General features: G+C 41.5%; 1 protein-coding gene, 1 non-coding gene and 1 pseudogene across 11 annotated transcripts in view; all 3 read right to left on the bottom strand.

Annotated features, from left to right (window-relative positions):
* Nucleotides 1-6385, bottom strand: part of CCDC144A (coiled-coil domain containing 144A) — an 82202-nt gene extending 75817 nt beyond the window's left edge. For 5 of the 10 annotated variants that reach the window (XR_010133870.1, XM_055386091.2, XM_055386083.2 and 2 more), the window contains exons 1-2: nucleotides 4568-5512; nucleotides 2262-2332 (exon numbers count right to left, since the gene is read on the bottom strand). Coding sequence is in view for 7 of the 10 variants with exons in the window: in XM_055386091.2 (XP_055242066.2) it covers nucleotides 2262-2332; nucleotides 4568-4911 (415 nt within the window). In the remaining 3 variants the exon portion in view is untranslated. Of the gene's footprint in view, nucleotides 1-2261; nucleotides 2333-4567 lie in introns of all 10 variants that reach the window. The other 5 variants (XM_055386082.2, XM_055386081.2, XM_055386084.2 and 2 more) reach the window with 5 other exon arrangements.
* LOC115931314 (U6 spliceosomal RNA) lies at nucleotides 3413-3520 on the bottom strand. The gene has a single exon (XR_004067823.1). It is a non-coding gene; the product is annotated as a U6 spliceosomal RNA (small nuclear RNA).
* Nucleotides 6386-11048: 4663 nt separating the features above from the next.
* Nucleotides 11049-11855, bottom strand: LOC101152618 (ribonuclease H1-like; annotated as a pseudogene).
* Nucleotides 11856-27573: the final 15718 nt, after the last annotated feature.

A 27573-nucleotide genomic window follows, 5' to 3' on the forward strand; every position in this document is an offset into this window, starting at 1 on the left:
CCACTGTGCTGGCCCCAACAGTATTTTTAAATGTCTGTATTCTGTAACATTAGAAAAAAAATGCTTAGTACTAAAAGACATTTGATAATTATTTGTTAAGTGGACAAATGAATAAATGATTTCCTTGAAAATTCTGTTGAAAAAAACACAGAAATTAAATAGAGAAAGCTCTATTCTATTATGAGCACCTCAAAGACCAAAACTATGTCTGTTTCATGTTTGTCTCCCATAACGTGCAAAACCTAACTTAGAGAAGTTCTTTGATTAATATGTACTAAATTAAAGGTGTCCTCTTACAGTTCAGATTGTCCAATGCATTAGGCATCACATCTTGGAAGCACAGAAGCATTTTTTGTTATTGTGAAACATTTTTATACTTTCATTATAATTTGTTGAGCCTAGAGTTGGGCTATTTGAATATTTATTATGATAATCTTTCAGCTAATGGTAACAGCATATCTTGTTCTAACAAAACTACTGTTAACATAGCAATTAACCAGCAGGTAGAAAAACACATCTTGTTCTAATGAAGTAAATATACCTCATTCGATTTCAAATTGGGGGAAAGTCAATAATAGTGACATCTTGTTGGTTTATAAGTATGTAACATGACCTGTTCTTCTCAACAAGGAATTGCTTTTCTGACTTCTGCACTCAGAAGGTATCTTTAAAAAATAATTTCCCATTAGTATTAGTGCACATTGGGTATGTTTGGCAGGGTTTTGTTTGTGTTTTTGTTTTTGTTTTTTTTCTGAGACAGGGTCTCACTCTGTCATCCAGGTTGTGATCATGATCACAGCTCACTACAGCCTTGACTCCCAGGCTCAAGTGATCCTCCCATCTCAGTCTCCCAAGTAGCTGGGATTACAGGTGTGCACCAAAACACCCAGCTAATTTTTTATTTGTTTTTGTAGAGATGTGGTCTCACTATGTCACCCAGGCTGGTCTGGAACTTCTGGACACAAGCGATCCTCCCACCTAGGCCTCCCAACTTGCTGGGACTGCAGGTGTGGGCAGCACACCTGGCCATTTCACAGTTCTTATTGCCATTTGTTTATGGTGCCAGAAAGGTATTGCTGAGTTTCCAGTTTTGAAACTAATTTCCTTTTTTTTAGTGACACAAATCACTATGTAATATAGTTAGCCTTTGAACAACACGGATTTGAAATGCAGGGGTCTACTTATGAGCAGCTTTTCTCCCACCTCTACCACCTGAGACAGCGAAGACCAATCTTCCTCTTCCTCCTCCTTAGCCTGCTCAACTTGAAGACTATGATGAAGAGTTATAGAATGATCCACTTGCATTTAATGAGCAGTAAGCGTATTTTTTCTGCCTTATGATTTTCTTAAGTTTATTTCTCTAGCTTCCTTTATTGTAAGAATACAGCATATTAATACATATACCATACCAAACATATCTTAATTGACTATGTTATCGATAAGGCTGCTGGTCAACAGTTAGCTATTAGTAGTTACGTTCTTGGGGGAGTCAAAAGTTATACACAGATGTTTGACTGCAGAGGGAATCAAGCATCCCTAAATTCCACATTGTTAAGGGTCAATTGTGATTGATATTCATTTACTAAACATAAGTCATTTATTTTAAAAATTAAATAGAAGTTCCAATTTCATAACAAGTCTAATTCATTATAATGTGACTATAAAGAAAACATACAACTTACTAACTCAAAAATATCTTTTTCTTGGCCGGGCGCGGTGGCTCACGCCTGTAATCCCAGCACTTTGGGAGGCCGAGGCGGACGGATCACGAGGTCAAGAGATCGAGACCATCCTGGCTAACACGGTGAAACCCCGTCTCTACTAAAAACACAAAAAATTAGCCGGGCGGGGTGGCGGGCGCCTGTAGTCCCAGCTACTCCGGAGGCTGAGGCAAGAGAATGGCAGGGGGTGGAGCCTGCAGTGAGCCGAGATCGGCCACTGCACTCCAGCCTGGGCGACAGCGAGACTCCGTCTCAAAAAAAAAAAAAAAAAAAATCTTTTTCTTATTTATACAAAAATATCACATAGGATTTTAGGGACCATAATTAATTTTTTTTCAGACCAGATTGTTTGAAAAAATAAATGACCTACAATTAACTTTTTAAATAATTGTGACATCTAACCTACCAAGAAATCTAACCTATCAAGAAAGAAATAAAGATTTTTTAAAACTGCTCTTTCATGATCAAAACTTCCTTACTCTTACTTCTTTTTTACCTATGGTAGGACCACCAAAAATAATTCACTATCAGAAGTCTTACCTGGATTGTTATTTTGAGGAAGACTTTCAGGTGTCTGTTTTTCCTTATATTCAGGAACTAGTTGCTGAATGCTATGGATAAAATGTAATAAATGAAATTACTATTTTAAAACAAATGAAAAATACCAAATATATTAAATTTTTAGAGTATTTCAAACAATATCAGAGTTAATATCAGAACTTTAATTATCCCATATACTTCAATTTGTGAGTTCTACCAACTTCTCTTTAAGCTTCTGAAGAAGAAAAAAAGATGAAGTACTCATGAATTGAAGGGAGTATAGCTCAGTAAATTAACTCACATTAGCTTGGCATAATGGAAAGCGTCCTAGCTCTATTACCAGCAGCTATTTATTCCCTGACAAGTTGCTTCTCTTAGGCTCAATGTATTCTTCTAAAAAGCAAGGATTTTACTGCCTTATTTCACTAGGCAGTTTTCTTGTGCCTAGTGAAAGAAAACGTTTTGTAAATGCTCAGAGAAACAGTGAAGCAATGAAATAATTTGTTCTTGAGCTTTATTGCGGAAATGGTTTTGGAATCACAAATAAAACCCAATGTGTATTTTTTCCAGAGGTTCTAATATTCAAATGTTGCAGTTTTCCAAAACTGTTATTAAGTTCTAGTTTTATTAGTTCTTTCTATTCTTTGTGGCTTATAATTTGGGGCATCACAGCTAGTTCATAGTTTGTAACTAAATTTACTTATAAATATATTATCTCATCAAACTAGAGAACAACACTGTCCACTATTACTGAGCTCATCAATCACGCCAAGGGGAGAAAGCTAATAGATGTCAAGACCTAGCTTGGACTACTGTTCCATACAGACTCAAACTCTGAATCGGCAGATCTTTGTTAGAAGGATGCTCAATCCCCATGTTCATCTCCAACTGACATGGAAAACAAAATTCTACTTTTTTTTTTCAGTTCCATGAAAGACATGCAAGTTGACATTCTCTCATTTCTGAGATACATACTGACAATATATTTGCACACAACATCCCACGTGTTACTCAGCTCCATTGATCACCTTACTGCATATTTTTGTAGTGAAAAATCACAATTTTAATATTAGGTGATACCCAGTTTGCTTTGACTCACACTGTCTTTGGAACTAGTCAGCAAATAGTCAAATGAACTTCTAGTGACTGCGCAAAATATGGACCACTTCAAAAATCTGTGCATCATCCTTATGCAGGCAGGGGCCATGCTAATTTCTCTCCATTTTGTTCCAATTTTAGTATATGTTTGCTGCTGAAGCAAGTTTTGTTTGTTTGTTTGTTTTAGACTGAGTCTCGCTCTGTCACCCAGGCTGGAGTGCAGTGGCGCGATCTCGGCTCACTGCAAGCTCCGCCTCCCGGGTTCATGCCATTCTCCTGCCTTAGCCTCCTGAGTAGCGGGGACTACAGGCGCCCACCACCACGCCCGGCTATTTTTTTTGTATTTTTTAGTAGTGACGGGGTTTCACCGTGTTAGCCAGGATGCTCTCAATCACCTGACCTCGTGATCCGCCCACCTTAGCCTCCCAAATTGCTGGGATTACAGGCATGAGCCACTGCACCCTGCCAAAGCTCTCACTTTATACATGGATATTCATGAGTCATGGATGAGACTTAGCTCTGTTAAATCCAACTAACATACTTGAGACTCAGAATTCTGGTGATGGCTTCCTGCCACAAATCTGGGAAAGGATAATATGGGACATTCCACGATCTAAGAAAAGGGTCCTCAGCATACAGATCTGGTAGCAATGAAAAAAGGAAACTCATCTCTTTCTGCAACATTATTTGAACTGAACCCCGAGGGCCTAAAGGATAATTTATCATGAAGGTCTTAGCTAAGTCTAGGCTGAGACAAAAGCATAACAGGAGGGGTTTCACCATGTTGGTCAGGCTGGTCTCGAACTTCTGCCCTCGTGATCTGCCCTCCTCGGCCTCCCAAAATGCTGGGATTACAGGCATGAGCCACCGAGCCCGGCCAACATGAAGTTCTTAAGGATGGAAGGAACCTGAGCGACAGTAGAATATGTCTGCTGTATAATAGGTATTCAGCTTATGTTTGATGAATAAATTGAGAAAATGGATAAACACAGTTGGGAAGTGCAATATTTTTAAAGAAAACTCCTGTAAAGTAGACCAACACTTTTGCAATAGTAATAATCATCTATATTTGATCCCGTCTCACTAAGAGGCCTGGGCCCCTGACCCCTCTGACGTTTCCCCATCCCGGGTGCCGTGGGGCCTGCGGGCACCAGAAAGCCAGTGTCCCCGACAGGACGGCGCGCCCGCATCCTTCGCCTGGCCATTACCTCTTCTTCCTATCCCTCTTGTCCACGCCAGTGTCTCCAGGAGCCAAGACGTGCTCCACCCCAGGGACGTAGCCCGACCGGGCAGCTCTGTGGAGCTCGCCAGGATCTTCCAGGCGGACATCGTGCTGGGGCTGGTCTAAGGCGCCCTCACCGTGCTTGCTCTCGCTGCCGACGCTGTTTTTCCACCAGCTGTAGGAGAAGCCCGAGGACCACTGGTCTCCCGGGTAGCCCAAGTACCACTGGTCCCCCTGGCTCCCGACGCTAGCGGTCTTCCTCGTGGCGTAGACTGCCGGCTTCGGAGACCCCTCAGCCCCTCCCCGCTTTTCTCCACCCCAGGAGGCCATCAGTAGCGAGCTACTGCCTCGGCCACAACCTCCCAGCAGGATAGCCCGCGGTTTCCAATCTGCGAAAGGAGGACCGCCAAGCCAGAAATGCCAAGCCAAGCGATCACTGCCACGCCAAGCCAAGCGACCACCGCCAAGCCAAGCAGCCACCGCAAAGCCTCGTGGGTAAGGCCAAGCCAATCCGTTACAGACCAGTGCGCCCGCCCACCTGTGACATCACGGAACCTGTGACTTCACTGCATCTGCAGCTCCAGCCTCCCAGAAAAAGACTCCTTGGCCTGCAGGTGGCGCTGCAGCTCCAGCCTCCCAGAAAAAGACTCCTTGGCCTGCAGGTGGCGCTGCAGCTCCAGCCTCCCAGAAAAAGACTCCTTGGCCTGCAGGTGGCGCTGCAGCTCCAGCGCCAACCTGGGCTGGCTGGTCCTCCCTCGGAGGTTTCGGGGTGGCGGCGCCCAGCCTGCCTGTCATGAGTGCCGCTTCACAGCGCCGCCGGCGCACCTGCTCCTAGGCTTGCTCGGTTAGGGGTACGGGCCAGTTCCGCCCCCAGCTTGGCCACTGCAGCGAAGTTGCCCTAGGGTCCGCGCTGCCAGGACGCAAGTGGAGTCTGATGGCTGGGTCAGAGCGGCCTGTCAGCCCGGCTGGAAGGGCCTGCCCGACGCCGCTGCCCGCCCAGCTCCTACTCGGCCTGCGCCTGGAGCCAGGGACCAGCTCTGGGCATTCAGCTGCCTTAGGATGGGGCCGAGCAGCCGCTCCCCACCCTGTGCCGCAGCCGCTGCGCGCATCTGCCAGGGTCCGTGCAGCTGGCGACCCGGGCGGGTCGGGGAATGCCTGGTGCCACCGGGATTGCTCGCCTCTAGTCCGTCCTGACCCTTCAGCCCGCGAGCACCAGTGAGATTGAAGAAAAGTGACGGCCGGGTGCGGTGGCTCACACCTGTAATCCCAGCACTTTGGGAGGTTGAGGTGGGCAGATCACTTGAGGTCAGGAGTTTGAGGCCAGCCTGGCCAACATGGTGAAACCCTGTCTCTACTAAAAATACAAAAATTAGTTGGGCGTGGTGGCGCGCGCCTGTAGTCCCAGCTACTCCAGAGGCTGAGACAGGAGAATCGCTTGAACCCGGGAGGTGGACGTTGCAGTGAGCTGATATCGTGCCACCAAACTCCAGCCTGGGCGACAGAGCAAGACTCCGTCTCAAAAAAAGAAAGAAAAGAAGGAAGAGAACGAAGGAAAGAGAAGGAAAGAAGGAAGGAAGAAAGGAAGAAAGGGTGACAAAGGAGAATCTAGAGAGCACTCAAATACTAATTCTTGAGGACAATTAAGACAGATCGCATTATGAAAAACAGATTTTGTCACTGAAGCCTCAGGGCTTCAGCCTAGATCCTGTGCTGCTCACCCACAGAAAGCCAATCACTGAGATAAGTATTGCAAAGGAAGAAGGCTTTAATCAGATGCTGCAGCCGAGGAGATGGGAGCTCAGTCTCAAATCCCTCTCTCTGACCAACTAAAATTAGGGATTTTTAGTATAGCAAAGAAGAAACGTAACTATGTATAAGAAAACATGAACTAGGAAGGGGTAAGGAAGCAATCATTTACAAAATATCTGGGGCCGGGCGCAGTGGCTCCCACCTGTAATCCCAGCACTTTGGGAGGCAGAGGCGGGTAGATCATGAGGTCAAGAGATCAAGACCATCCTGGCTAACATGGTGACCCCTTGTTCTCTACTAAAAATACAAAAATTAGTTGGGCGTGGTGGCACGTGCCTGTAGTCCCAGCTACTCGGGAGGCTGAGACAAAAGAATTGCTTGAACCCGGGAGGCGGAGGTTGCAGTGAGTCAAGATCGTGCCACTGTACTCCAGCCTGGCGACAGGGCTAGACTCCATCTCAAAAAAAAAAAAAAAAAAAAAAAAAAAACCAGAAAAAGAAAAAAAGTATCTTCACCCTGCCTCCTCAATCTTGGCATAATTCCCCCTGCGAGTGGTTTCTGGGGTCTCAGTTGGCATTTAGTCACACGTATGACATTGCACATATCGTGTGCACATCTGCACAGCTCAGCAGTGTCCTGGGTAGGCCTTGAAGGGTGATCTTCACGTAAGCCTGTGGCCTGAGCAAGAAAGCTGCACACGGGCAGCGGAGGAACCAGCAGGAGCCCAGTCCTCTGTGGAAAATTCCAGCACCACCCGCAAGAGCAGCTGCAGTGGAGACTGTGACCTGACAAGGATATACGCATGAAGATGCTGGTCTGAAAACAGACTAAGTTCAAGGGTGGCACTTTGAAAAAATATTGATAAATGTCAGTGAGAAAAAATAATTAGAAACAAAATATATTTATTAGAAATATTACAGTCATTTATCATACACTTTCCTATGAATAGTTAAATACATCTAATTAGCATGTCATATCCAAAAGTGCTGGGTACAATCTAGTGTGCTCTTTATAGACACGAGGCCACAGATGTATCAACTACACTCAACTAATGTAGTTAAAGTTAGTGTGCTAAAAAAAAAAATTAGTGTGCTACTCAGGATGTTACAGATTTAGCAAAACTCTAACCTGGATCAGAGGAGTGAAATGCCCCGTGAATTGAGGCAACTGTAGATATTCAAAATGCTTCTAAAAAGGCTGTGAGGTTATGTCCTTTACTGCATGTCATTGGTAGGACATCTCAAAATGGCACTCGAGCTTTGGAAGAATGAGAACTATTGCTGGATTTGACAGTGGGTCTGCATCTAGAGGCCCGAGTCCTCCATCTCCACAAGCCGCCCCTCAGTGGGGAAGAGGAGGGGGAGACTAAGGGAGTCTCCGTAATGTTTGTGGGCAGCAGGGAAGAGAACATGGCAGAGATTCCTCACCGCTGGAGGGCTTGTCCCCTGGGTATGTGTGTTTTTGTTTAATACCCACTGGCATCTACTTGGGTTGGTCTCTACAAAAGCTGTAAAAAAACAAATGAATGAAAAAGGAACACAAAAGACTAATATTGTTTTTGAAATGAAAGGGGCTAGGACAAGAGAAATTCCTGAGAATGTTATCCCTGCGGGGTGTGGGGGGGGGAGGGGGATGGGCTACCATCAGACAAGGAAAATTCAATCCCTGTTCAGTGCAGAGAACAGCGACTTCTCACCTTGAAAAACTCCCCCACTCTACTGAGGCTTGCATTTTGCAGCTGTCTTTCATGTAAAAATTATACATAAAAAAAGGATCTTCAGAACAACCAAAGAATTTTAAATGACTACATACTGACTGAGGGAAGATGGAAAGAAACGTGGCTGTTGTGGCCTCTGAAAGCCTCAGGACAGAAATTGGAAATGGCACACTGTGCTGAGTATAGAAAATGTAAGATGCTGACCTTGTTTTTCCAGTTTACCAACTTTCCACCTTCACCTGGTGCTCTGAGTTCTGTTAAAAACAGACCTAAAAACCCTACCCCTTGGCCTAGCTGGGGTGAGGACTGCCTCCCCCAGGTCCTGCACCTCCACACGCCAGCGGATGGCCTGGGGGAGCCTACTAGCTGCTGTGCTAGAAGGCCTATTCCTGCATCCCTGAGGCCATCAGTCACAGTTCCAGGACCCCAGCAGAACCTTCCCTTCCCCGAAACACCACCTGTATTTCTTTTCTTTGTGTGTGTGTGTGTGTGTGTGTGTGTGTGTGTGACAGAGGCAGAGGTTGCAGTGAGCCAAGATTATACCACTCCAGCCTGGGCGACGGAGTGAGACGCTCTCTCAAAAAAAAAAAAAAAAAATTTTTTTGTGTGGAGTCAGAGGTCTTGCCATGTTGCCCAGGCTGGTCCCGAACTCCTGGGCTCAAGCAATCCTCCCATCTCAGCCTCCCAAAATGCTGGGATTACAGGCATAAGCCACCATGCCTGACCACCATGTGTACTTCTAGGGACAGGATATAGCATTCCTCTTCTATATGCACACCCACTGGCAAAAAAAAAAATGGTAGTCGGGGAAACTCCTTGAGTTATAAAAATAAATTGCACATGGCCTTTCATGTTTCTTTCCTTCTTTTTGACCTAAAGAGAGCAGGATACAGACAAAAATGGAGAGTTTGGTCACAGTCATTGGCAACTTGGGCTCCCATTGGAGAGGGGCTGGTATGGCCCCAGCATGGAGGGAGGGAAATCGCAACGTCATTGCCCAGAGCTGGTTCTAGATGGTTTGCACATAATTACTAAAAACAGAGCCAATCACAGGCCAGGTGTGGTGGCTCACCCCTGAGTGAGCTGAAATCGCGCCACTGGCACTCCAGCCTGAGCAACAGAGCAAAACTCTGTCTCAAAACAAAACAAAACAAAACAAAAACAAAAACCAAAAAAAAAAAAAAAACAGCTGGGCTCGGTGGCTCATGCCCATAATCCCAGCACTTTGGGAGGCCGAGGCAGGTGGATTATCTGAGGTCAGGAGTTCGAGACCAGCAGGAGCAACATGATGAAACCCTCTCTCTACTAAAAATACAAAAAAAATAGCCAGATGTGGTGGTGGGTGCCTGTAATTCCAGCTACTTGGGAGGCTGAGGCAGCAGAATCACTTAAACAAAGGAGGCGGAGGTTGCAGTGAGCTGAGACGGCACCATTCCACTCCCGCCTGGGCAATAAGAATGAAACTCCGTCTCAAAATAAATAAGTAAAAATAAAAATAACAGAACCAATCACAGAAAACACTCCCACTCCCCCCGTAAAATCAGGAACAAGGCAAGGATTCCCTTTTTCATTTGTCCTATTTAAAACTGTACTGGACTGTAATCCCAGCACTTTGGGAGGCCAAGGCAGGTGGATCACCTGAGGTCAGGAGTTCAAGACCGGCCTGGCAAACATGTTGAAACTCCGTCTCTACTAAAAATACAAAAAAATTAGCCAGGCGTGGTAGCAGGTACCTGTAATCCCAGTTACTCAGGAGGCTGAGGCAGGAGAATCACTTGAACCCAGGAGGCGGAGGTTGCAGTGAGCCAAGACCACGCCATTGCACTGCAGTCTGGGTGACAGAGCAAGACTATCTCAAAAACAAAACCAAAAACAACAACAACAAAAAACGGTGTTGGAAGTTCTAGCTAGTGCAAAAAGGCATGGAAAAGAAATAAAGGACATAAAACAAATGTAATCCCAGCACTTTGAGAGGCCAAGGCAGGTGGATTGTTTGAGGCCAAGAGTTCAAGACCAGCCTGGGTAACATGACAAAACCCCATCGCTAACAAAAACACAAAAACCAGCCAGGTGTGGTGGCATATGCCCGCAATCCCAGATACTTGGGAGGCTGAGGCACGAGAATCACTTGAACCCAGAAGGCAGAGGTTGCAATGAGATCACGCCATAGCCTGGGGTGACAGAGTAAGACCTGTCTCAAAAACCAAACCAAACCAAACCAAAAAAAATGTATTACTTGTATGATAAGGAAAAGAATCAAATGCATGTACATGGGTGGGTTTGTTTTGTTTTTTTGTGACAGGGTCTCGCTCTGTCGCCCAGGCTAGAGTGCAGTGGTACAATCTTGGCTCACTGCAACCTCGACCTCCCCAGCTGAAGTCATCCTCCCACCTCAGCGTCCTGAGTAACTAGACTACAGGCATGCACCACTACACCTGGCTAATTTTTTATTTTTTCTAGAAACAGAGTCTCACCATGTTATCCAGGCTGGTCTCAAACTTCTCGGCTAAAGTAGTCAGCTCATTTGGGCCTCCTAAATTGCTGGGTTACAGATGTGAACCACTGAGCCCAGTCTCAAATTTTTTTTTTTTTTTTTTTTTTTTTTTTTGAGATGGAGTCTTGGAGTCTCATATCGTTGCTCAGGCTGGAGTGCAGTGGCGTGATCTCAGCTCACTGCAACTTCAGCCTCCCAGGTCAAGTGATTCTCCTGCCTCAGCCTCCCGAGTAGCTGGGACCACAGGCGCACACCACCATGCCTGGCTAATTTTTGTACTCTTTAATAGAGATGGGGCTTCACCATACTGGCCAGGCTGGTCTTGAACTCCTGACCCCGTGATCCATCCACCTCAGCCTCCCAAAGTGCTGGGACTACAGGCGTGAGCCACCGCGCCCAGCCTCAAATATGTTTCAATATATATTATGATATTAACTTCATGGAAATTGTTATGTCATTAAACCACTTACATAAACCATTAATCTCTAGTAAACTTAGCTTATTTGGTCATAATAGCCATGGGACATGAACATTTAAGATACTCGCCCACTGAATGTCCATCCCCTGGGTCAGCCTCTCCAGTGCCACGAAGTCCTCTTTGTTGATCACCTCTTTCCCTGCACTTGTCTTCCACCCATTTTTCTTCCAACCTTGAACCCAGTTAGTTATACCATTTATCGTAAACATACTGTCGTATACAGAACCAGTTTATTGATGTTCTGAGTCTTTGCTTGTTCAATGGCCTTGCAGGCTGCATGAATTTCCGCTCTTTGGTTTGTCTGCCACCCAGGAAGTCTAATGCCTACATTTAAAGGATAGCCCGGCCCCCAGTAAATGCGGATTCCTGCTCGTGGCCTTCTACGCCCATTACTGGAGCAGCAGCCATCAGCGTAGACGACGACGAAGTCTCCCATGTAGGAAAACGTGTCTCTGCTAACTGGAGGCGCCGGCTTCACGCTCGGCTTCACGTGCTTGCATATGGCTCTGCGCTTTCATCTCCATCTCCATCCAGTGGCTCACGGAGTCGCTTGCTGGCTTTCGTCTCCGATTCTTGTCCATGTTGATTTTCCTGCCCTTCTGAAACTTCCGGGCTTGCAGATTTCCTGACAAAGTTCCAGGCCTCATCCTCTGTGGCAAACTTCTTAAATCTGGCAGCAGGAAACCGGTCCACCTGTGCTTTGCACTCATTCCCGGTCAGAAAGACCCCGGTCTTGCCGCCCCTCCTCACGGCATAGAACATCCCGAACCCGCGAGAGCCGCGGCAGGGCACGGCGGCCAAGGCGACTCTGCAGCCAGGAACAGAAGCCAGTTCATCGCTCACTCCCGGCACCAGGAAGCATTTCGACTTCCAAGAACCACTAATTTTACAAAGAGAGTTGTCCTAAACTGTGACAAGTTTTCCAGTACTTAATTATTTTTACAATTCATTCGTTTTTTAAATGACAAATAAAATTGTATATATGTTGTGTAAAATCTGTTTAGAAATAGGTAGATGGTGGAATGATTACATTGCGCTCAGGAACATATGCATACTTACTTTTTGTGGTGAGAACCCTTCTTCATTTTCAAGAATACAATACATTAACTGCAGTCACCATGTTGTGCAATGTATCTCTTAAACTTATTCCTCCTGTCTAACTACACTTTTGAATGATTTCACCGTCTCCCCAAACCCCTGCCTCCCACCCCTGGTAACCTCCATTCTACTCTCTGCTTCTGTGAGTAGAAGCAGGAGGCTGGAGAATTGCTTGAACTCAGGAGGCAGAGGTTGCAGTGAGCTGAGATCAAGCCGCTGCACTCCAGCCTGCGTGACAGAGCAAGACTCTGTCTCAAAAAAAAAAAAAAAAAAAAAAACACCAAAGAGAATCCAGAGATCAGACATTCCTTTTAGTAAGGACTCCAATATGGTTTCTCACCTACTCACTCCAACAAAATTGCTCTTCTCAAAGCACAAACGATAGTCATATTGTTAAATTATGAATTAAAGCATAATTCCTCAGCCTTTGTCTTAATTTATGTATCAGCAGCATTTGACACAGGTGATCTGTCCTTTCTGCAAAACTTTCTTTGATAGAATTCCAGAACACTTAACCCACTTTCCCCCCGACATTTTTGATAATTACCCCTAGTCCTTTTTTGCTGTTTTTTTCTCACCTTTACTACTTTTTAAATGTTAGAGAAGCACTAGGCTCAGGACCTGGACTTATCTTTCTTTTATTTACTTTCTTACTAATTTTTGTGTCATTAATTTCCTGATATTTCATATTATACCTCAACACTAGACTATACCCAGCACCGTCTGACTTCTTCACTTGGGTGTCAGTCAGGAATCTCAAAATGAAGGTCCACATGGAGCCTCCAATACTCCCCAGACTTGCTCTTCCCCTATCTGTTTAATGGCAACTCCCATTTTATAGTTTCTCAGCTTAATATTCTTGATATCCCCTTTTAGTTCTCTCTGTATCTGTCTGGTTCTCATTCTCTCTCTCTCTTTCTCTCCATCACACACACACACACACACACACACACACACACACATTTTCAGATCTGTTGTGTATGGAAAACCTGCCAGCTTTGCCTTTAAAGTGCAGTAATTCCAAATGGTGTTTTCAAATTCACCTTCCCACCCTCACCACTTGGTAACTACACTACTTCCCTCACACGGTCAGGGCTCTACTGCAGAGATTTCTTGGGGGAAATAATGAGAACTATTATAAATTCTTATTTCAGGCACCCTCAAAATTATAGGCTAGCCATATTCTATATGAATTTAAGGTTTTATCATTGCCCTTTTTTTCATTCCAGTCTCTACACAGCAACCACAGTATGCAATTTTTTAGAATTCCAAGCCGTATCATAACACACTTTTTTTTTTTGAGACGGAGTTTGGTTCTTGTTACCCAGGCTGGAGTGCAGTGGCGCAATCTGGGCTCACCACAACCTCCGCATCCCAGGTTCAAGCAATTCTCCTGCCTCAGCCTCCCGAGTGGCTGGATTATAGGCATGTGCCATCACACCCGGCTAATTTTTTGTATTTTTAGTAGAGATGGGGTTTCTCCATGTTGCCCAGACTGGTCTCGAACTCCCAACTTCAGGTGATCCACCTGCTTCAGCCTCCCAAAAGTGCTGGGATTACAGGCGTGAGCCACCGTGCCAGGCCAACGCTCCTGTTTTAAAGTACCTGCGCTATTACTTCTTTTCTCCCTCATTAGAATTTAAGCTTAACAAACCTGGGTAACTTTACATACTTTTCCACTGATCTGTCTCCATGAGCTGGAGATCACTTAGTGTAAGGTAAATGATCAATAAATGTTTTCAAATAACAAAATCAATTATTAATAGTTTTCTTTCTTTTAGTATACATTTAGACTTTCAAAAATCAAGAAAATAGATTGGTCAAGAGATTTCCATTTGTTTTGATTTTGTTATCCGTTGATTAGATTAGCTGTGTTAGTATAGATTTCAGTGTGGGAAGCTGTAAGCATTTCCTAAATTTTAAAATGAAAGGCATGGGATTTAAATATCCATTCCTTTTATTTAAGGAATAAAAAAAGACAAGCCTAGCTTTTAAAATATATTTTATATATGTAAACTATCTAAATTTATTTTTCTCTTTATCCCTGAATACTTTTTCAAGTTATTCATCTCATTTTAAAAAATCTACCTCGATAACATTTTAAAATATATATGCAACTTCATTAAGAATATCTTTGTTCCACTGAATAGCTTGTCAAATAATACATTAGCAGTACAATTTCCTCATAATTCTTAGACTGGTTTGATTAAATTTATAGATTTCCTACTCTCAACTCATAAATTCATTCAAGTATAATACATCCTACTTGATCTTTGTGGGGTTTTCATACCATATAGTTATTATTAAAATTGATTTTTGATATTTGAATCAACTTCATAATTGTATTGTTGGTTAGATTGGTCGGTAGAATCCTTTTTTGTTTTGGTTCTGTTGTTTGTTCATTACAGAGTGGCTTTGCTACTGTAAAGCTTGAAACATTTTCTTTTTTGTTTTATTTCCTTCCTTTTTTCTTCCTTCTTTCTTTCTCTCTGTCTCTCCCTCCCCCCGCTCCCTCCCTCCCTTTCTTCCTTCCTTCCCTCATTCCTTCCTTCCTTTTTCTTTATTTCTCTCTCTTTCTTTCTCTCTCTCTCTTTCTTTCTTTCTTCAGGTTTTGCTCTGTTGCCCAGGCTGGAGTGCAGTGGTGTTAACAAGACTCACTTAAATTTTTTTTAACAGAAATTTATCTATCTTACATTAACCAAATTTCAGTGTAACCAATATTTCTTTTAAGTGAAAAATTAAATCTTTACCATCTGTTAGCCTCAACACTTTACCTTCTGCAGCCTCAATTTTTCTGTCCCCAGCAATCCTCCCATCTCAGCCTCTTAAGTAACTGGGACTACAGGTAGTGCCACCATGCCTGGCCAATTTTTGTAATTTTTTGTAGAGATGGGGTTCACCATGTTGCCCAGGCTGGTCTCGAATGCCTGGACTTAAGTGATCCTCCCACCTCGGCCTCCCAAAGTGCTGGGATTATAGGCATGAGCCACCATGCCCAGCCAAAAGGTTGGAACATTTTCTAAATTGGAAAACAAAGCGCATGGCATTTAAATACTTATTCCTTAAAATTTGGAAGACATGTTAACACCATATAAACCCAGAGCCTGTATTTTTAGATTAGTAATATGTAGATATTTTCAATTTCTTCTAAAGTTTAAAAAAAATAAATATTTTGTATTCAGAGAATTCTTTATAACAGAAGGTAAACATTTTTCACTTAAAAGAAATGTGATTACTTTGAAAAGAAATTTGGTTAATGTAAGTTAGATTAATTTTTGTTTAAAAAATAATTTAAGAAAAATAATGCTCAAAGAGCAGTGGTCATGGCATTTATTCCAGAGAGAGGAAGTTTAGCCTGATCTGCCTGTAACAACAAAAGTACATGGATCAAGATAATTCTATAGGGACATAGATTAAAAGATAACATACTTTTTTATTTTAAAAACCATGATAACTTTTTGTTACATGTATTAAATGTGAGAGAACAAACAGCACAAAAAAATGAACTTTTGGGGGGATATAAACAAGTACTGAGAACAGTGTGAAGAATAAAATTCTCATCCTGGCCTGGTGTGGGCAGAACCTCACAGCCTGAGAACAAGTCCAGTGTGTGGTGGTGTTAAGGCCCCTCTGTGTAAAAGCTGTCCTCATTTACCGAGAACTGAGGTCTCAGGAAAAAAAAAAAAATTACTAACCTCAACATGAAATGATTGGTTCATCATTTGATATACCCTGTGCCTTTATAACATATACAATTGTGTTGTCATTCTATAAGGTTTATCATTTGTTACATTTAAAACCAGAATAATTTCAGATTTGAAGTGAAATAAGTCCCTTGGAGAAACAAATTTCAAAATACACCCCCTACCTATCCATATCTATATCATCTATGTCTGTGTTAGGCCATTTTTACATTGCAAAAAGCAAAAACATCCTTCTAGGCCTTCTAAATTTTATAGGATAACACAAACATTGATGCAATGGTGATAGACAAAGATGGAGAAAATCACTTGAGGCCAGGAGTTCAAGACCAGCTTGGGGAACAAAGTGAGACCACCCCCCTCCCCATCTCTACAAAAACAACAACAACAAAAAAACAATGCAGGGCGCAGTGGCTCACGCCTGTAATCCCAGCATTTTGGAAGGCCGAGGCGGGCGGATCACCTGACGTTGGGAGTTTGAGACCAGCCTGACCAACATGGAGAAACCCGCCCTCTACTAAAAATACAAAATTAGCCGGGTGTGGTGGCACACGCCTGTAATCCTAGCTACTTGGGAGGCTGAGGCAGGAGAATTGCTTGAACCCGGAAGGCAGAGGTTGACATGAGCCAAGATCGCGCCATTGCACTCCAGCCTGGGCGACAAGAGCAAAACTCCGACCAAAAAAAAAAAAAAAGAACAAATTAGCCAGGCTTGGTGGCACATGCCTATAGTCCCAGCTACTTGGGAGGCTGAGATGGCACGATTGCCACAGCCCAGGAGGTCAAGGCTGCAGTGAGCTGTGATCACACCACTGCACTCCAACCTGGGCCACAGAGCAAAACTCTGTCAAAAAAAAAAAAGAAAAGAAAAGAAAAAAAGAAGAAAGAACAGAGATTCAAAATTCAGTTCTGTTTCCCCCTTATCTGAGGTCTGCATGCCAGGGGATCCATTTGGTGGGGCTTCGGGTTTCTGAAAAACAACTCAGGGACTTGTGTTAAAATGTTACTATTAGTTTCTATAGGGAACCAAACATCTCACAACTCTAACTGCCTTGGCTATTGTTTTAAGTTACTATTATGATCTTGTTTATCAAGTCGCTCTTACTTGCAGGGCCAGCTGGGTGCCTGGAATTTCCCTTGAAGGAACTCAAGATTTTCCTTTATTTCCAGGCTTGTTGGAGAGTGGGAGGAAGGAGGCCCCTAAGTCGGATGGCTGCTTTATCTCAGTGGTAGCTTTTCTGGTCAGTTTTCAGATCAGGGGATGTAGAACATTCACAAAACAATCCACACTGCTTTGGGGATAAATTATGAATGGTTTGTACATTAAAACTCCAACGATCCCAAAGCACCTACCCTATTTTAAAGCATAGTAGCCATTATGATACAAGCCAGTTTTACAATGTCAAATTCATTCTGAGTAGAGTGTGGGAAAGGACGAATTAGAAAAACAGAATAGGTTGAAACCAAACCAATCATCCCTTGTTTTAAATGGAATCAAGTTATCCAATGACTCTGTGGCCCAAAATCAGTCAAATTAATTAATTTCTCAAATCCTGATAAATAGGTGTCATGACACTGATGTTTGCATGTATATACAATTTACCCCCTGCTTTCATTTTTTTTTTCTTTTTTTGAGATAGAGTCTCACTCTGATACCCAGGCTGGAGTGCAGTGGCACGATCTCCGCTCATTGCAACATCTGCCTCCCAGGTTCAAGCGATTAGCCTCCTGAGTAGCTGGGATTACAGGCACCTGTCATTTTGTATTTTTAGTAGAGACGCGGTTTCACCATGTGGCCAGGCTGGTCTCAAACTCCTGATCTCAGGCGATCCACTCGCCTCAGCCTCCCAGAGTTGCTGAGATTACAGGCCTGAGCCTAATCCCATTCATGGGGTCTCTGCTTCATGACGTGATCACCTCCCAAGGCCCCACCTCCAAAGACCATCACATAGGCAATTCGATTTTAACACATGAATTTGAGGGGGACAATAAGATTTGGTCTACAGCATCCGGTCACCCTGAGCCATCTGCACTCACAGGAAATCTATAACCTTCTATAAGTATTTGCTGGTCCCCTCTGGGTTTAGGGAAATCTTTAATTGCAGCTCTTGATTCAGCGGGGCCCAAGCTTAAATTCTACATTTGCCCGCATAACTTGTTCATGGAACAGACGGAACTTTAGAGGCAACTGACCATTTGGAGTTTTAGGAGAATTGGTGAGGGAGGGCTTGGGATCTGGACTAGAAGAAGTGGAGGGAAGAGAGGACGGACGAAGGTGCAGAAGGAGAGAAAGCAGAATGCAAAAGAGGAAGAGGACATGTGGATATAGGGGTCAACTGGAGGGCAAGGAAGGTAATTTTCCTTGCATTGTAACCTCGGACCACATGTGACGTCAGAATCACCTGAGGGAGACATCTTTCAATGTATATTCCTGGGTTCTGGAAATTTTGATTTCATAAATCTGGAGTTGTGCCCATTTATCTATTTATTATTATAATTTTGGATAATTCTGATGCAATTAGACAACACAGCAGAGTTTGAAAACCAGATGTACAAACCAGATGTATGTTTGGTTTGGGACGTACATCTGGAAGACATTCGATTATATAAAATAATCACAGAACAGTGAGGGGGAATTGTTTATTTTAAAAATGCTTGAATATAATTCAACTCTTCCTGTATATGTGGTTTGACCACAGAGTTTGTTTCTGCAGTACTAAGATTGGAAATGTGCAGAGTGTTTTTAAAAAAACAAGTAGAAGAAAGAAGTTGAAAAGAAAATTGACAATTGTCTGGTAAGAAGAGAAAGGAAAGGAAGCAGCATATTTTTGTACATTATTTGATGGTGTCTAAATTATAAGTCAAAATGCTATTTCTAAAAAAGCCAATTTAATACAAGTTTTGGTTTTTGTGTTTTTTTTTTTTTTTTTTTTTTTTTTTGGAGACGGAGTCCCGCTCTGTCACCCAGGCTGGAGTGCCGTGGCCCCATCTCTGCCCACTGCAAGCTCTGCCTCCCAGGTTCACAGCATTCTCCTGCCTCAGCCTCCCAAGTAGCTGGGACTACAGGCGCCTGCCACCACGCCCAGCTAATTTTTGTATTTTAGTAGAGATGGGGTTTCACCATGTTGGCCAGGCTGGTCTTGAACTCCTGACCTCAAGCAATCCACCTGCCTTGGCCTCCCAAAGTGGTGGGAATACAGACATGAGCCACCGCACCCAGCCTGAGAACTATTATACATTCTTATTTCAGGGACTCTCAAAATTATAGGCTAGCCATATTCTATATGAATTTAGGCTTTATCATTGCCCTTTTTTTCAATCCAGTCTCCACAAAGCAACCACAGTATGCAATTTTTAGAATTCCAAGCCGTATCATAATACTCATGTTTTAAAGTCCCTGCGTGGGCCGGGCGCAGTGGCTCATGCCGGTAATCCCAGCACTTTGGAAGTCCGAGGCGCGGGGATCACGAGGTGAGGAGATCAAGACCATCCTGGCTATCACGGTGAAACCCCGTCTCTACTGAAAATTAAAAAAAAAAAAAAAATTAGCTGGGCTTGGTGGCGGGCGCCTGTAGTCCCAGCTACTTGGGAGGCTGAGGCAGGAGGATGGCGTGAACCCGGGAGGAGGAGCGTGCAGTGAGCCGAGATGGGGCCACTGCACTCAAGCCTGGGCGACAGAGCCAGATTCCGTCTCAAAAAATAATAATAATTTAAGCTTAACGAAGCTGGGCAACTTTATGTATTTTTCCACTGATCTATCTCCATGAGCTGGAAATCACTTAGTGGAAGGTAAATGATCAGTAAATATTTTCGAATAAGAGAATCAATTATTAATAGTTTTCTTTCTTTGAGTATACATTTAGACTTTTAAAAATCAAGAAAATAGATTGGTCAAGAGAATTCCGTTTTTTTTTTTATTTTGTTTTCCATATATTATATTAGTTGTGTTAGTATAAATTTCAGTGTGGGAAGCTGTAAGCATTTCCCAAATTTTAAAATGAAAGGCATGGGATTTAAATATCTGCTCCTTTTATTTCAGGAATAAAAAAAAAGACAAGCTTATCTTTTAAAATATATTTATATATGTAAACAACAATCTAAATTTATTTTTTCTCTCTTTATCCCTGAATACTTTTTCAAGTTATTAATGTCCTCAGTTTTAAAAATCCACCTTTTTTTTTTTTTCAAGATGGAGTCTTGCTCTGTCGCCCAGGCTGGAGTGGAGTGGCACCATCTCAGCTTACTGCAACCTCCACCTCCCGGGTTCAGGCGCTTCTCTTGCCTCAGCCTCCCCAGTAGCTGGTATTACAGGCACGTGCCACCACACCTGGCTGATTTTTGTATTTTTAGCAGAGATGGCATTTCATCATGTTGGCCAGGCTGGTCTCGAGCTTCTGGCCTCAGGTGATCCATTCACCTCGGCCTCCCAAAGTGCTGGGATTACAGGCATGAGCCACCACGCCCGGCCTAAAAAATCCATTTCAATGGTAACATTTTAAAATATATATGCAACTTCCTTAAGAATATCTTTGTGTTCCACTGAATAACTTGCCAAGTACATTGGCAGTACAATTTCCTCATAAATCTTCAATTTGTTTGATTAGATTTATAGATTTCCTATTCTCAACTCATAATTTCATTCAAGTATAACACATCCTACTTGACCTTTGTGGGGTTTTCATACCATATATTTATTATTGAAATTGGTTTTGATATTCAAATCAGAAGTTTATCATATTGTTGGTTAGATTGTTTTGGTTCTGTGGTTTATTCATTACAGAGTGGCTTTGCTACTGTAAAGCTTGAAACATTTTCTTTCTTTGGTTTCTTTCTTTCCCTCCTTCCCTCCCTGCCTTCCTTCCCTCGCTTTTTCTTTCTCTTTCCCTCCCTCCCTCCCTTCGTTCCTCTTTCTTTCAACAGGTTTTGCTCTATCACCCAAGCTGGAGTGCAGTGGTGCTAACAAGGCTCACTTAAAATTTTTTTTAACAGAGATTTATCTATCTTACATTAAGCAACTTTCTTTTCAATGTAACCAATGTTTCTTTTAAGTGAAAAATTAAATATTTATCATCTGTTAGCCTCGACACTTTACCTTCTGCAGCCTCAACTTTTCCGGCTCCAGCAAACCTCCCCTCTCAGCCTCTCAAGTAGCTGGGAATACAGGTGGTGCCACCACGCCTGGACAATTTTTGTAATTTTTTGTACAGATGAGATTTCACCATGTTGCCTAGGCTGGTCTGGAACACCTGGGCTCAGGTGATCCTCCCACCTCAGCCTCCCAAAGTGCTGGGAATACAGGCATGAGCCACCATGCCCAGCCAAAAGGTTGAAACACTTTCTAAATTTGGAAACAAAGTGCATAGCATTTAAATACCTATTCCTTAAAATTTGGAAGACATGTTAACAGCATGGGCCTGTATTTTTAGATTAGTACATGTAGATATTTTCAATTTCTTCTAACATTAAAAAAATAAATATTTTGTATTCAGAGAATTCTTGATAACAGAAGGTAAATATTTAATTTTTCACTTAAAAGAAATGTAGTTACTTTGAAAAGGAATTTGGTTACTGTAAGTTAGGTACATTTCTGTTTAAAAAATAATTTAAAAAAAAATTCTCAAAATGCAGTGGTCATGGCATTTATTCCAGAGAGAGGAATTTTATCTTGTTCTGCCTGTAATAACAAAAGTATATGGATCAAGATTATTCTATACGGACATAGATTAAACGATAGTATAAAATTTTATTTTAAAAACGAAGATAGGCCGGGCGTGGTGGCTCACACCTGTAATCCTAGTACTTTGGGAGGCTGAGGCAGATGGATCACCTGAGGTCGGGAGTTCGAGACCAGCCTGACCAACATGGAGAAACCCCGTCTCTACTAAAAATACAAAATTAGCCGGGCGTGGTGGCACATGCCTGTAATCCCAGCTACTCGGGAGGCTGAGGCAGGAGAATCGCTTGAACCCAGGGGGCAGAGGTTGCGGTGAGCCACTGTGGCGCCACTGTACTCCAGCCTGGGCAACAAAAGTGAAACTCCGTCCCAAAAAAAAAAAAAAACGAAGATAACTTTTTGATACATGTATTAAATGTAAGCGAATAGCAAACAGCATAAAAAATGAACTTTTGGGGGGATATTATGGGATACAAACAAGTACCAAGAACAGTATGAGGAATAAAATTCTCATCCTGGCTTGGTGTGGGCAGAACCTCACAGTCTGAGAACAGCCCCAGTATGTGGTGGTGTTAGGGCCCCTCTGTGTAAAAACTGTTCTCATTTACTGAGAATTGAAGTCTCAGTAAAAAAAGAAAATGCTACCAACCTCAACACAAAATGATTGGTACATCATTAGATATAACCTGTGACTTTATAACATGTACAATTGTGTTATCATTCTATAAGGTTTATCATTTGTTAAATTTAAAACTAGAATAATTTCAAACTTGCAGTGAAATAAGTCCCTTCGAGAACTAAATTTCAAAATGTGACCCCCTATCTAGCTATATCTCTATCATCTGTATCTGTGTTAGGCCATTTTTTGTATTGCAAAAGCAAAAGCATCCTTCTAGGCCTTCTAAATTTTAAAGGATCACACAAATATTGACACAATGGTGATAGACAAAGATAGACGTTAATATTATTTGGAAAACAGTTCCATTTATAGTATTATGAGCAAATTCTTAGGATTAGACTAGAAAAATATGAAGTCACCTAGGGACTGATTGTACACACAGTGCTTTTCACTGAGGAAGCCATCTCATAATTTCTGTTGTATATTTTTACTACAATGATAAATTATTGGTTTTGAGTTTCGATGTGTTCATTAAATATAGGTTAATGTTACTGTGTTTTGCCAGGTTATATAAATCATTTCCATTTTACGTTTGTTTTGTTTCTCACTTTTATTGTTCTAATAGGAATTTATTTTAGGCAAACACAAACATTTCATTATAGAAATTTTGACATGTCCCAGATTTTCTTGTTTTTGTTTTTTTGAGATGGAGTTTCACTTTTGTCCCCCAGGCTAGAGTGCAATGGCGTGATCTTGTCTCACTGCAACCTCCACCTCCCAGGTTCAAGCCATTCTCCTGCCTCAGGCTCCTGAATAGCTGGGATTACAGGACTGAGCCACTGTGCCCGGCCGACATGTCCCAGGTTTATCTGATCTACCAAACATACACATAAAATCAGAGGAAAGAAAATGTGCAATTGATGTCACACATCAGGGATACCAGTAAGGGTCACAGTGACATATTTTACTTCCAATTTGTGAGCAAAGGTGCCAGTAAATTCTGATAGGAGGCAGCAATACTTTCTCTAAATTCCTATTAAAAATCCTTAAGTTCTTTTAAAAGCTGGGAAGTGGCATGGTTGGGGGGATGTGTATTACAAAACGGTAACTCATGAAAATTAGCTATAAATCTAGGCTATGACAGGAGCAGCAAGAGTAGATGTAGCTTTACTTAAACTGTACTTGAAAATTATTTCATCATCATTTATAGATCCTTTAACATAATATTTAATTAGCATATATCCTAATAAAGGGCAGAAGTACAGTCAAAATAATTTTTATATAAGGTAACATATGTTAATACATATGGTTTTTTCTTGTTTGTTTCAGCCTGTCTCAGAATTGTGAAATAGGTAAGTGAATGACAGAAATAGTCTCATTGTTAAAAATGAGAATGATTATCCCCTTAAAAGGTAGAATATTACCTTAATTTTAGTTTCAAAGGAAAAGATAATATATCCATATCCACCTGAATTTTACTGTGAAGAGTAGGGACCAATATGTCTCCACATATATTTTATTAATCATAGGTGTTTTGCCAGACTGATGGGATGCATCTGGTAAATTCACTGTGAGTGTGTGTGTGTGTGTGTGTGTCACTGATTTACCACATGTAATGATTAAATGGCACATTTAATTACATTATTTATTTATGGTATTTAAAGAGAAAGTACTACTAAGGTAATTATTGACTTTCCTAATATCAGACCACTTATGCTCAGAGCAGGACACAGAACTTACAGAATAACGCCTATTTTGTGACCCAGTATTTCCTTCTCAAATTTTGAATAACAATTTGAATAATTTAAATGATATTTTAAATCTTGTCATTTTAATGTAACCCTTTAATAATCAAAAAGGTAATGATAGGCCAGGCATGGTTGCTCACACCTATTAACCCAGCACTTTGGGAGGCCAAGATGGGCAGATCACCTGAGGTCATGAGTTTGAGACCAACCTGGCCAACATGGCAAAACCCTGTCTCTATTGAAAGTACAAAAATTAGGTGTGGTGGTGGGTGTCTGTAATCCCAGCTACTTGGGAGGCTGAGGCAGGAGAATCGCTTGAACTCAGCAAGTGGAGGTTGCAATGAGCTGAGATCGTGCCAATGCACTCCAACCAGGTGACAGGGTGAGATGGTGTCTCAAAAAAAAAAGTGATAATATAAATATTTTGTATTATTTAAAATACTTCTTTTAAAATTTCAGTAACTTTTTCCAGCATGGTTTCATCTCTAAGTTCATGTTCTTAACCACCTTATTATCCTAACTTTATGCTTTGTAAAACATGATACGGTATGATGTATGCATTACTTCAGTTGCCTAATTTAAAATTATAGAGGGCGGGGGACGGTGGCTCACATTTTTAATCTCGGCCCTTTTGGAGGCCAAGGTGGGCAGATCTCTTGAGCTCAGGAATTGGAGATCAGCCTGGACACCATGGTGAAAACCTGTCTCCAAAAAACAATATAAAAATTAGCCAGGCTTGGTGGCACCCACCTGTAGTCCCAGTTACTTGGGAGGCTGAGGTGGGAGTATCACTGGAACCTGAAAGGTTGAGGCTGCAGTGAGCCCTGTTAGGACCAATGCACTCCAGCCTGGGTGCCAGAGTGGGACCCTGTCTCAAAAAAATAAAATAATATGAAGTAGGTCTTCCTAGTGTTATCATTTTAAAGATAATAAAATCAACATATAGGGATTATACTAAAAACACAAGATTATGTAATCCCGGCTACTCGGGAGGCTGAGGCAGGAGAATGACTTGAACCCGGGAGGCAGAAGTTGCAGTGAGCCAAGATCATGCCATTGCACTCCAGCCTGGGTGACAGAGCCAGACTCAGTCAAAAAAAAAAAAAAAAAAAGAAAAGAAAAACACAAGATTATTTATTGAACTACATCAAAGAGTTCAAGGAAAACTGCTAAGTTACTGATTTTGTCACTAGTTTTCTTTTCTCTTTACTTTTTATTTTTGAGACAGAATCTCACTCTGTCATCCAGGCTGGAGTGCAGTGGCGTGATCTCAGCTCACTGCAACCTCTGCCTCCCAGGTTCAAGGGATTCTCCTGCCTCAGCCTCCAGAGTAGCTGGGATTACAGGTGGACACCATCATGCCCGGCTAATTTTTGTATTTTTAGTAGAAACGGAGTTTCACCATGTTGGTCAGGTGGGTCTCGAACTCCTGACCTCGTTATCCACCCCCCCTCAGCCTCCCAAAGGGCTGGGATTATAGCCACCGGACCTGGCCTAACAATAGTTTTCTATAATTTTTGGCATAATATCTACCTTGACTTATGTTAGGATAAAAAATGAGTGATAACTCAAAAGTGTAGAGAGATGAAGTAGCAGGCTTCATGCTTTGACATTAAGAAGAATGGGGTTAAGTGTGAGGCTTCTGTGAATTGTCTGATCTATCTAGATACCAGTGGTAATAACCTAGAGGCATGGTGTCCAATAGCCACACATGGCTACTACATTTAAATTTAAATTAATTACAATAATATAAAAATTTGGTTAGTCACACTATCTACCTTTCAACTTCTCAAAAGCCACATGTGGGTAGTGGTTAGCACATTTCGTAGCATAGACAGAGAACATTTCCAGCATCAGAAAAAGTGTTGGAGAATGCTTGTCTATCCACTTAAGCACACACAGAAATATTAAATTGGGTTAAAATGCTATCAAAAGCTAATGCTCAGACTTGCCGTTAGACAAATACACATTATCAATGCCCTGCTGATATGAGAACTGAGAATAAAATGTGTGTTCCGGGTGGACTGTAATTAAACAGTTGAATGCCTGACTACAAACATTTAAATCTAAGTTCATGTATTTGGTGATTTGGACCTGGAATGTATCCTTAGTTTGGTTGAAGATGGAAAACATTCTTCTCTTTCTGACCTACTTATTAAAGATGTTTGAACGATAGCATTACATATATTATGCAAAATCTTTCTCAAATGTCGCAAGATATATATAGTATAGGAAGCAACTACTATATGACTTTATTAGCATTTTCACTGCTTAATAAATGCATTTTGTATTAAAAAATTAATAAGTACCCAAAAGATAATTATGATATTCCTCCAAAATATTATAAATAATAAAGTTAAACAACTATGGAAACGGAAAGAAAGGGTCAGCAGTGTGTGTTATGGCATGAACATTTGTTTCCCCCAGAATTTATGTGCTGAAGATCTAACTCTGAGTGTGATGGGATTTGGAAATAGGGCCTTTGAAGGTAATTAGGTTTACATGAGGTCATGAGAGTGGGGTCCTTATGATGGAATTAACGCCCTTATAAGAAGAGGCCAGAAAGCCTGTTCAAGAACCAAATCAGCCATTGTCTTGGTCATAAACTTCCCAGCCTCCAGGGCTGTGAAAAATAAATGTCTCTTGTTGAAAGCACCCAGTTTATAGTATTTTGTTATAGCAGCCTGAGTAGACTAATACAGCATGTAAATACTATATAATGACAACAGTATAAACAATGTGGCTAAAAAACAGATAACAAAAGAATCTGGGACCATTATATCCTAAAGTCTGTTATAACTAAATAAAAAAAATTAAAAAATTAAAAATGCACTTTCATTATGTCAAAAGCAGGTAGAAAAAAATAACATTTAAGAGTGTTTGTGTCCAAGCACATAGTATAAAATCTCTACACAATATATCATTAAATCTTCATAACGAAGTAGTTTTATGCTCATCTGTCATAAATGAATAAATTATAAACAATTGAAGCTTAGGGAAAACTATCAGCATTCTAGTTAATAATTAGAGGGCCTAGAATCAGGAAAATAAACTTAAATACGGTATAAGTGGCTAAAGTATATTTAATTAAAAAATACATTAAAATACTGAAGACAGAATGTTGCTCCGTAAGCTTGTAACGCAGCAATAATCAATTTATATAAATTATTCCCAATATTAATGAACGTGGAGAAATCAGTGAATAACACATTGAAAAATGAATGCCTAGGAGATGAAGTAAAACTTCGGTCTTTTGGGAATATTTAATAAATTCCTACTTTAAACTAATGATGAAAAAATGAAGACAATTCCAAACATGAGAAATGAAAAGAGACATACAAACAGATATACGAGACATTTTTTTATTTCGCAAAATGGTGCATGTTAACTCTAAGTTGGAAAACACGGATCACTAAGTGATTTTGCGAAACAAGCAATAAAATCATTAACACAGAAGTTATACCAAAAATGCAAAGGAGTCTTCCCACCTCTGCACAAAACAACAAAAGCACAAAAGTTGTTAGGCTGAGACATTTCAAAGTAAATTATTTTATTACCTCAAGAAAAAGATCATATAAAAGCTATTTATCAGTTCCAGGAAAGTTTCCAAAATGTTTAATCAAGTCAGCGTAAAAATGATACCAAAATCTAGGAGAAAACGCGTAATAAAACAAAATGCTGCAAAACACAGTTCATCCTCAGTTATATCAGTAA

The sequence above is a fragment of the Gorilla gorilla genome, chromosome 4 (assembly GCF_029281585.2).
Source record: "Gorilla gorilla gorilla isolate KB3781 chromosome 4, NHGRI_mGorGor1-v2.1_pri, whole genome shotgun sequence".
In the NCBI taxonomy this organism is placed as follows: Eukaryota; Metazoa; Chordata; class Mammalia; order Primates; family Hominidae; genus Gorilla; species Gorilla gorilla.